Raw genomic sequence first — 11,247 nt, 5'->3', positions numbered from 1 at the left:
CATTAGAGAACATCATGAATAGATAATTAAGTGACCAAATTAATAGAAGTTCATTATCACATTAAAACCAAAGTACATACATAGTTCTCATCTAACAACATATAGCTCTCCAGAGCATCTAATTAATTAAACCATACATTGAAACTATGTAAAACATTTCAATGCGAAAACAAATGCGATCATAATCGCAACCAAGGTAACAATTGATCCAACGGCATAATGATACCAAGCCTCGGTATGAATGACATATTTTCTAATCTTTCTAATCTTCAAGCGCATTGCATCCATCTTGATCTTGTGATCATCGACAACATCCGCAACATGCAACTCCAATATCATCTCCTCCTCCTCAATTTTTTTATTTTTTCCTTCAAGAAATTGTTTTCTTCTTCAACTAAATTTAACCTCTCGACAATAGGGTCGGTTGGAATTTCCGGTTCACATACCTCCTAGATAAATAAAATCTATGTCACGTTGGTCGGCATAATTTTCATAAACAATAAATGAACCAATAGTTATAAAGATAATATATACCACATCCGAATCATAGACAGGACGAGGGCCGACGGGGGCGGATACCAAAACCATCGCACTATATAATAACAAGCAATAAAATAGTAAGAAAATTAGACAAGTATCTATCTAAAGTAAGAATTTTTTTCTTTCAGAAAGAAGATAAGAACAAGAGGCTCACCACGGTGGTGCCGGCGACGAGATCGGCGCGGGCGATCGACGGCGGTGAAGACGGGAATGGGACGTGACGGGCCGCTAAACCTAGACAAATCTCGAGGAAAATGGAGCTTTGAGGTCGAGCTTCGAGACGAGAAAGCTTAACTAGTGTGGCTCGGGCATTTCATCGAACACCTCATGTGCATAGGAGGTGAGGTAGAGCACCACAAAGCCCTCCCCTCGCCGGCCAGAGAAAAACAGAGCACTGGAGTGCTCTGCTCGCGGGCGAGGGGTATATATAGGCACCTCATTGGTCCCGGTTCGTGGTATGAACCGGGACTAAAGGGCAGCCTGTGGTCCCGGTTCAAGCCACCAACCGGGACCAATGGTGGTGGGCCAGGAGCGAGGCCCATTGGTCCCGGTTCTCCCACCAATCGGGACTAAAGGGGCCAGACGAATCGGGACCAATGCCCCCACGAGGCCCGACAGGCCCCTGGCCTCACGAACCGGGACCAATGCCCCTATGGGTCCCGGTTCTGGACTGAACCGGGACTAATGGGCTGACCCGGCCTGAACCAAAGCCCTCTTTTCTACTAGTGCTAGCAAGAGCTAGGTTGGCACACACCACACAGCCAAAACCAAACAGGGGTTCCCAAACCTCGGCAGCATGTTTTTCCCACTTTTTCATTCTTTTCCATGTTTACTCTGCTGGTTTTTTGTTTTTCTTCTTCTTATTTTATCTTTTTTCTTGTTCTGTTTGGTTATTCTTTATCTTTTTCCCCTTTCCCATTATTTTCATGAACAATCTAAAAATGCATGACTTTTAAAGAAAATCATGAATATTTTTAAGAGTAATGAACATTTTTCTAAATGCAGAAACATTTTTTCAAATTCACAAACATTTAAAACATTTATGAATACAAAATTTCATGAAATTAAAATTGATGCATATTTTTAGCCTAAACATTCGAAATTCTTGAATATTTTTCATATTTATAAATAACATTTTAAAATTCATCAATATTTTCAAAATAAATTAAAATAAAATTTAGTATAATTTATGAATTCATGAATGTCTTTTAAAACGTGTGAACATTTTTAAAATTTGGTAACCTTTTCAAATCCATAAAAATCTCTAGTCGTTTTCTGAGCCATCAGCTGATGGTCTTTGGGAGGCCACGTTCCCAACAATAGCAACGGTCCGTAGTGATTTCGTCAATTTTCAAGCTTCAGCAACTTCAACCATACCCTTCAGCTGACGATGTGTGAATGCGTGTGTGTGGTGTAGTGCCAGTGTGTGCGTGGGCGGCGTGTTTGCATTGTAATTCTTGTTTTTCAATAAAAGACGAAGCTATAGGAGGCGTGCTAACATAGATATTTTTATTTATTTATTTGTAGAGTCATTTCGCATTGAGAAACACTACGTGATGGTAACATAGTATGTTACTCTATTTGTCTTTCTCCTCTTTCATTACTTACTAGATTATTTTTGTGCTTATATAGTCTGCATGTTAGGGCATCTCCAACGCGACTCGTAAACCTCTCGCAGCCGTCCGGACCGCAGAAATCATCCAATGCCGACCTGTATCGGTTTGCGGAGCGGTTCAGACGCGATTTCTCCAGCAAACCGGAGACAAACGTGGGGGATGTTTGCGGGAGTCCAGACACGCGAAACATCGCTCTCCGCCCCCTGGCCCACCCAAAAGGAAGGCCGAGCCTGCACTTTTGTAGCATCCCGCCCTGTTTCCGCGCCAAAATTCCCCACTCTCTTCTTCCACTCCCCACCGCTCTCCGCCCAATTCCCGCTCTTTTCCCCCACCCTCTCCTTCCCTCCGTCGCCAACGCATGGGACCGTCGAAGAACCTGTCAGAGATTGAGGCGGTGGAGGGGCCGGAGGATCCGAGCATCACGCTCGCCCGGAAGATCAGCTCGGAGACGTGACAAAATCGCCGCGTCAAAGTGAAGGCCGCAAAGGAGGAGAAGATGAGAAAGCATCTGGCCACCGGTGGGCCTGGTGATGGCGATGGGCGTGGCGGACGTGGCGGTCGGCGAGGCCGTGGCGGACGCCGCCAGACGGGCGCGCCCACAGTACAGAGGGCGTCGTGCCTGGAGCCTTACAAGCCTCCGTACTACTATGCCACCAAGCAGCCCGCAAACCCCGCCAGTAGGGTTCCTTATATCGTCGATGTTAATGCGGCGCCGCTCTTCTCTGAGTATTCTTCGTCATTGCTCGTCCAGGCGAGGACGGCGGGCGGAGAGAAGATGGGTGCTCACGCAGTATTTGCAGCAATGCCGAGAGCGGCGGAGCCGATGTACGATGCGGACAGGACGATGCTCGATATCATCCACGACGGAGGTGAGGGAGGGGGAGTGGGCTACGAGGATGGGCAGGTGGAAGACTCGGATCCCACCCGGTCCGGCAACTACCAGCAGCAGCAGTCCTACACCCAGACTGCCACGCAGTAGTCTTTTTCGGATGCCACGCAGTAGTCGTACACCCAAACCGGCGATGGCACACAACAACAACAACATTGGGCCACCGGAGAGCAGCATCCTTAGGGGGGTGGAAGGGGAGGAGGAGGACGGCAACGACGATGATCCAAATGATACATCCGGCGATCCGAAGAAGAAGGGTAGAGGAGAAAACTTCAACATGCGGGAGGACGAGCTGTTGTGCTACGCATGGTTGGCCACTAGCCTCGACCCTGTCCATGGCACGGAGCAAAAGGGAACAACCTTTCGGAAGAACATTCACATATGGTTCCATGAGCACAAGCATTTCGCTCCTACTCCCACGCATTGATCCGTAACCGTGAGTGGAAGTCCCTCAACCATCGATGATACACCATCCAAGTGGCCATCTCGAAGTATTGCGGTCACTTGAAAGCATCTCATTGCATGGTGGCCTAGCGGTGCACAAATCACCGAGCAAGTAAGTTGACCACTTAGCGGATATGCTCTAGTTTTGTTGATCAGTAGCCGGATATACTCTAGTTCTGTTGATCACTAGCCGGACATGTATTGTTTTGTTGCCCACTAGACGGATATGCACTGTTTCACTTTTGTAGCCTACTCGTGCTTGTGTGGTGTCCAAGAAGTTGGAGAAGAAGCCCTTCACCGTCATGCATTGTTGGTTGAAGTTGAATGGGCAGCCAAAGTGGAACCTTTTCATTGCCAAGACCGCCGCCCAAGCCAATGAGGAAGAAACCAGTGATCCTACCGACCTAGCCCAAGAACCACTTAAGAAGGTTAGAAGAAATCCGCAGGGCCAGAAGTGGGAGGAGGAGAGGGCGAAGCGGGAAGGTGCGGTGGCCAAGCTGACGGAGAGGTTCAAGGAAATCTTGGCGAAGGAGGAGGCATAGGCTCTCAGACATCATGGAGGAGCGTCACTCGAGGTTCAAGCTCGAAGAGAGGAGGACCGTGATCGAGGAAAGAAAGGAGGCGCTCAAGGAGAAGAAGGCCGCACTCGAGGAAACGAGGGTGAAGATCGCCGCCAATGCGGAGGACACCAATATGTTGACCTTGAATATCGACTCTTTGGGTGCCAGCTTTAGAATTATTTTGCAATCTGTCTGCTATCAGATGCTGGAGCAACAGAAAGATTAGTTGGCGGCGGCGCAAGATGAGGATGCGGCGGAGGCGGAGGTGGACGCGGACGCGGAGGCTGCCTACGCAGCGGCGACGGCACCTCCTTGATCGGGAAGCATCTTGCTGGCCAGTCCGGTAGGGCAGAAATGCACGGACTGCCGGACTGATGTTCTTTTGGATTCGGGCATGTAAAAAGTAAGCATATTTGCCTCATTTTGATTGTGACCAGGGATGCGATCCGACACAGGTATGATCCGGCGCGTTGTATGGATCAACTTAGATTTGAATTTGAATTTGCCGACGGACAGAATGCGGCTAGCATTGTATGGTTGCCTCTCGTGTCCATATCCGCGGATTGGTCCCTGTCCGTAGACGGATGTGGGAAGTTTTTTACGGGTTGCCGTAACACCCAAGAGTAAAGCAGGAAAAAAATCTCCTTCGCGCTAAATAACACATCATCCATCGCTTGTATCGAGCTCAACGCGGACCCCCTGTGCTACGCCGTGTATTCTCATGCATGTCGTCACCTTGTAGCAGACAGTCGTCGTTCATCTGAACAGATCGTCTGATTCCTCGGGTAATTGGTCCCATAAACCCTAATTAACCCTGACACTGACATAACGTCGCTGGCTCCGGCAGAGCTGTGCCTCCGTCTATATAAACCCCGGCAACAAACGTGGCTAGCTGCGAAGAAGCTCTTCTGTTACCTGATCTCGCTCGCTTCATCGCTCACCCAGTCGCGTGCATCACGACAGCCTAGCCATGAAGCCGAGCGCCGCCGTCCTGGCCGCCATCGTGGCGCTGCTCTTGGTCTCCGCCGTGCGGGGCGATGACGCCTGCAGGTCGCCGGAGTCGGCGGCTCAGGACCGCGCGCGGGCAAACCCTCTCAAAATCGCGGCCTTCTTCTCCATCCTGGTTTGCGGGGCGATGGGCTGCTCCCTGCCCGTGCTGGGGCGGCGCGTGCCCGCGCTCCGGCCCGAAGGCGACGTCTTCTTCCTGGTCAAGGCTTTCGCGGCGGGGGTCATCCTCGCAACGGGGTTCATCCACATCCTCCCTGATGCGTTCGACAACCTCACGTCGGACTGCCTGCCTTCTGACGGGCCGTGGAAGGACTTCCAGTTCCCGTTCGCCGGGTTAGGAGCCATGGTTGGCGCCATCGGCACGCTCGTCGTCGACACCGTCGCCACGGGGTACTTCACGCGCGCCCACTTGAACAAGGACGGAGCCAACGCGGCGATAAGTAGCAACGCCGCCGGCGTGGACGAGGAGAAACAGGCTGCTGCCGAGGAAGCGCGCCATCACGACGGCGAGGAGCACGACGTACACGTGCACACGCACGCGACGCACGGACACGCCCACGGGTCGGCGGCGCTCGTGGCAGCCGTTGGCGGGGCAGATGACGAAAAGGACACGATCCGGCATCGCGTAATCTCTCAGGTTGGTACGAGTCCAAATGGCAATTTATAATTAAGTCCATTGCAGTTTGATTCTAACCACAAAGTGACCTTTTTTTTTAACGGGAAGTGGTCTAAATTGTTGATAAAATATTAAGTAACCACAGACTAGTTTGTGAGAAATAATTAGTGGCCGGAAAAAGAGAAAGAGGACAGTTGACACCATGGTGACAACGGCGAGGCATCAACCAGGAGTAACCCGGAGCAGGTGACAACGCCGTACGTAGCGGCGTCACCCGTGGAGGGAGTTAGAGCTTAGCAGGTTTGGGTGGTGGGTACAGGCTCGCCAGACATAGTTTGCCACGAAGATTTAGAGGAATAGACGGGGCGACGGCAACACGGCGGAGGCGGCGGAGAGGGGTGGACGGGGCGGTGCGCCATGCACGACAGTGCGACCCACCACGGGTGGTGGGGGCAGACCGTTGAACCGGCGGTTGTGGGCGGCACAGGGGGTCGTGGGGAGGAAAACATTTGAAGGAAGAAATAATGATCTGGCCGTCCATTTTCAATCCAACGGCTCGGAGCCAATCGATCATCTACAATAGATGCGCCATGAAAGTTTTGTTTCCAAAATTTAATGTGGCTATGAGAAGCAGATGAAGTTCTTAAGATTCTTGTATCGTTTTTGTGTGTGAAAATAACGTTGTTGTATGTAGGTACTTGAGTTGGGTATTGTGGTGCACTCGGTGATCATCGGCATCTCCCTCGGCGCGTCTCAGAACCCTGAAACAATCAAACCTCTTGTGGCCGCCTTGAGCTTCCACCAGATGTTCGAGGGAATGGGCCTTGGTGGCTGCATAGTCCAGGTATAACCATATACGTTATGAGGTTTGTCACAGTTTTTGAGAATTTATCAGTATCTCTACTTCTCTATCCCTATCTTCTCTATCTTTATCTCTATCTATATCTATCTCTATCTCTACTAATTATCTCCATTTCTACTAATCTCTATTTATTAAAACTAACGTATGGTTGCCGTTTCACCCTCTCCTTCGTCCAACGCGGAGTTGCACTGTTATTGTTGCGATGCACATGCATGGTTTGTATAGTTAGGATTATGGGAATTGTCACAGTTTTTTTAGAACTTGTTACAAAAAGACCATGCATGCATGTAGACAAAATATCTGCTGGTAATACCAAATTATATATCTTGACCAAAACCAAGCATTGCTTGACCTGTGACTCGTGGAGTGCATGTTATGCAAAGGTGCTACTACTTGACTTGCTTGCCTATTTTTCCAGGAAATAAATAAAAAATGATGGCTATACATGCCTAACGGGAACTTTGCATGTATGGTCTCCATCAGAAGTGGCCCATCTAAATAAACACTAGCTAGTACTTCTGCTTCGGAAAGGGGAGAATTCTATGATGCTCCTCCGTGTATAAAGTTCTAGAGAACCATATATAAATATCTGGAGAATATATGTCTGGTAATTTTACAACGATGTCTAGTTATCATGGGAGAGAAGAAAGTACAGCTGAGCACTTCGGGTTGCCTGGAGAACAAAGCAAATTAATCCAAGGGAATCTCCTGCTAGTTTTCACCCGCTCTCTTTAACCATTAATATCCTCACAATACCCACGGTTATTAGCATTATTTTGTCAGTAATCTGGTACGACGGAATTTAGTCCTGATTAGTTTCTGAGGATGATGCAGGCAAAGTTCAAGGCTAGGTCCATCGTGATCATGATCCTCTTCTTCTGCTTGACAACGCCGGTGGGAATCCTCATTGGCTTTGGCATATCACGGGTGTACAACAAGAACAGCCCGACGGCGCTGGTGGTGGAGGGCAGCCTCAACTCCGTGGCAGCGGGGATCCTCATCTACATGGCCCTCGTCGACCTCCTCGCCGCGGACTTCATGAACCCCAAGGTGCAGAGCAGGGGGAAGCTGCAGCTTGGCATCAACGTCTCCATGCTGGTTGGTGCAGGCCTCATGTCCATGCTCGCCAAATGGGCCTAGTCGCAAGCGTACAACATGAAACAGTTTTGCTCCATGTCATATGTACAGACGTACCTCTATTGGGTCGTCGAGTTTGAAACGATATAATCTCCCAAACTAGGTAATGCCAACCCAGTAGCGTGTCTGAAGAAAACCTGTTTTGGACCGAAAGTTTGGGAGGTGCAGAAAGCGTGAGTGTTTATCGCAAGGGATGTCGACATTATGTCGCCAGCTTTGACAAGTCTTTCAACCAAAACTGATGGAAAGAAATTATTCACATAGATGATTCCATATCCGCCAAAACAAAATGAGTATATTATTGACTTTGACCGAGAACCAAGAACCAAGTGCAAACTAACCTGGGCGTGAGAGTTGAGAAACTAGATGATGCCCCGCGCGTTGCGGCGGGATTTTGTATGAAATAAAAACTGCGTTGAATTAACCATTTAGCTATTGTCTTTATAGCTTCTCCTGAAGTGAGACAATTTGTTTATCAGTATTTTACAAATAAATAAGTAAATAAATATTTCTATCTATAATTCAAAGTTAAACCAAAACAAAATAAAATATGCGTGCACGACTCACTTTTCTTTCATATAGAGCACTCACTATGAGGCTATGAGCTGCATGCATGTATGCATGCATGCGTCTGCATTTTTTCCTTGAGTAAAATTTTTATAGGCGGGAGTTACTGCATGCAACATGTGGTAGCCGCAGTAGCTCTTAGTATGTTGATCCGACGGATATTATTCATTGATCTAGTATATCCAAGGGCTAGAATAATTTGGGTGATGTGGCTCAAGGAGAAGCTAGATAATTCCTAGTAGTGGGGGCTAGCTATTTAGATATAGTAGATTCGCAAGGATACCCATCGGGAGGACGAATGCATGCGTCCACCCATTTGCTTTAAGATTAGTGCACTAGTTTATGTCATAACCTTTAACCAATGCACTCGGGTTCATGCATGCCAACTTTTGGCAGAGTTGCATGAGTCGCCCACCTCACCTTCCATGCATTCTTCATTTTATCATAAAACTACATGCGTTCCTATGTCTGTTCATTTTTATAAATGAGATTACCAAATCTTAGTCGACTGAGATTAACAAGTCTCAATCAATTCTATATTCACGTGATCTTACGTGAACATCTGTGCAAATTTCCTTTTAGATCTATTCTTGCTCTTTTTTATATGTTATGTCCTTGACTGAGACTTGGTCAAGTTTGAGCCCACCGAGATCTAACCACACTATTTTATAGTACAATTTACTAGTTACCATTAAGAAAACAAACATAAAAAAATTGTAAAACCAGCCGAGAAAATTCTAGAAGGTTCCCAAAACTGGTAAAAACAGAAAGAAGATTCCAAACCGAGATCCCTCCTGGGTAAATGGGCCGGCCCATAAAAGGAATCCTTCCATGAGCTCTCACTAGTAGAAAAAGGGTCAAATGTCAAGCACATTAGTGCCGGTTTGCTTTTGAGCCGGCACTAATGTGTGCATTAGTGCCGGTTCCAACGGCTAGCCGGCCGCTTTCATTAGTACCGGTTCGTGGCCGACCTTTAGCACCGGTTCGTGCCACGGATCGGTACTAAAGTGAGTGGTGGCAGGATGTTGTCAGTCCGGGGCCCCTCCAGCACCTTTAGTACCGGTTCGTGGCACAAACCGGTGCTAAAGGTCGTCCTACATAAACCCTTCGTCCACCCGAGCTCGCTCTGTTCTTCCCCTTTCCCCTCTCCTCTCTGTTCTTCCCCTCTTTCTCTCGAGCTCATCACACATTTTGCCCAAAATTTGTCAAGATTTGAAGGCCCCCATCCATTCAAATGATCACAAAGGTTAGCAACTTTGTCCTTTCATCTCTCATTGCTAGATTAGCTCTTGCAATGCTTTGTATAGTGATTAATTTATGAGTTTAGTAATTTGGGAGGAAATATATGTGCTAGTATTTGATTTATATGCAATTTGAGGTCAAAAATAACACTTAGTTTGCATATGTAGGTGTGGTTTACTTAGTGCCTTCTAAATCTCCGTCGTAACCACAGTCGATCGCCCGCACCGTTCCGTTGCTGGCACCACCTTGTGTTGAGCCTCTTGTTCATGAATGTTTTACATTACCAAATTGATGTTTGTGTGATTTGGATATATAGTTACTCGTATAATTATCTTACCCGTATGTTGTTTGTTATACATAGTGCCATGGTTTTGATATCCGTCCCCGTCGGCCCTCGTCCTTGTTATGATTCGGATGTGGTATATTCTCTTTTAAAACTAGTTGTTGCACTTCGTGTTTATGACAAATTATGCCCATCAAGTTGACATAGATATTTTTGTCTAGGAGGTTTGTGAACCGAAAATTCCAACCGACCCTATTGTCGAGAGGTTAAATTTAGTTGAAAGAGAAAACGAGTATTTGAAAGAAAAATTGAAAATAATTGAGGGGGAGAAGATGGAATTGGAGTTGCATGTTGCCGATGTCGTCGATGATCACAAGATCAAGATGGAGAAAATGCGCTTGAAGATTAGAAAGATTAGAAAATATGCCATTGATAGTGAGGCTTGGTATCATTATGCTCTTGGATCAATTGTTACCTTAGTTGCGATCTTGATCGCATTTGTTGTTGCATTTAAATGCTTTAGTTAGAGAGTTATTTGTTTGTTGCATTTAAGTCTTGTATGAACTTTATGTATGAACTTGTATTAATTTGGTCTTTTCGGTGTTGTGTAATGAAGATGAGCCGACAATGGATGTACGATGACCGATGCTCTCCCGAGTTCATTATTGGCGTGCAAACTTTTCTGCTTGCGGCTGAGGCAAACAAGCGGGCGGATGGTTTTATGCCTTGTCCATGTTTAGTCTGTAAGAATGATCACAATTACTCTACGCCAAGAACCATTCACGTCCACCTGTTTAAGTCCGGTTTCATGTCCCACTATAATATTTGGACCAAGCACGGAGAAAGAGGGGTTATGATGGAAGACAATGAAGAAGATGAGGACGACGACAGCTATCCTGGCCATGGGTTCCCTGAATACGATGATACAACAATGGGGGAAGAAGCTGAGCCGGCAATGCGGGAAGAAGCTGAAGAAGAGGCATCATATGAGCTCGCTGATGATCTAGGTCGGGCCATTGCCGATGCAAAGAGAAACTGCGCAAGTGATTTGGAGAAGAAGAAGTTGCAGCGCATGTTAGAGGATCACAAGAAATTGTTGTACCCGAATTGCGAAGCTGACAAGAAAAATTTGGGCACCACACTGGAATTGCTGCAATGGAAGGCAGAGAATGATGTATCTGACAAGGGATTTGGAAAGTTGCTGGTAATGATAAAGAATATGCTTCCAAAGGACAATGAATTTCCCGAGAGTACGTACGAAGCAAAGAAGGCTGTCTGCCCTCTAGGGTTAGAGGTGTAGAAGATACATGCATGCCCTAATGACTGCATCCTCTACCGCGGTGAGTACGAGGATTTGAACGCTTGCCCGGAATGCGGTGCATTGCGCTATAAGATCAGGCGCGATGACCCTGGTGATGTCGAGGGCGAGCGCCCTAGGAAGAAGATTCCTGCCAAGGTGATGTGGTATGCTCCTATAATACCA

General features: G+C 47.2%; 1 protein-coding gene across 1 annotated transcript; it reads left to right on the top strand.

The window, feature by feature from the left end:
* The first annotated feature begins 4,932 nt into the window (after positions 1 to 4,932).
* LOC100136968 (zinc transporter 8) lies at positions 4,933 to 7,938 on the top strand. Its single transcript, XM_044478754.1, has 3 exons — positions 4,933 to 5,694; positions 6,368 to 6,517; positions 7,370 to 7,938. The coding sequence occupies exons 1-3, from the start codon at positions 5,020 to 5,022 to the stop codon at positions 7,673 to 7,675; spliced, it is 1,131 nt and encodes a 376-aa protein (XP_044334689.1). The 5' UTR covers positions 4,933 to 5,019; the 3' UTR covers positions 7,676 to 7,938.
* Positions 7,939 to 11,247: the final 3,309 nt, after the last annotated feature.

The sequence above is a fragment of the Triticum aestivum genome, chromosome 2D (genome assembly GCF_018294505.1).
Source record: "Triticum aestivum cultivar Chinese Spring chromosome 2D, IWGSC CS RefSeq v2.1, whole genome shotgun sequence".
NCBI lineage: Eukaryota > Viridiplantae > Streptophyta > Magnoliopsida > Poales > Poaceae > Triticum > Triticum aestivum.
This window is presented reverse-complemented; position numbering and strand designations above follow the sequence as displayed.

Bases quoted from the DNA above. Each gene is read 5' to 3' on its own strand.
- LOC100136968 (XM_044478754.1), top strand. From the start codon at position 5,020: ATGAAGCCGAGCGCCGCCGTCCTGGCCGCCATCGTGGCGCTGCTCTTG. The intron at 5,695-6,367 runs GTTGGTACGAGT...TGTTGTATGTAG, and splicing joins GGCATCGCGTAATCTCTCAG to GTACTTGAGTTGGGTATTGT. The intron at 6,518-7,369 runs GTATAACCATAT...AGGATGATGCAG, and splicing joins TTGGTGGCTGCATAGTCCAG to GCAAAGTTCAAGGCTAGGTC.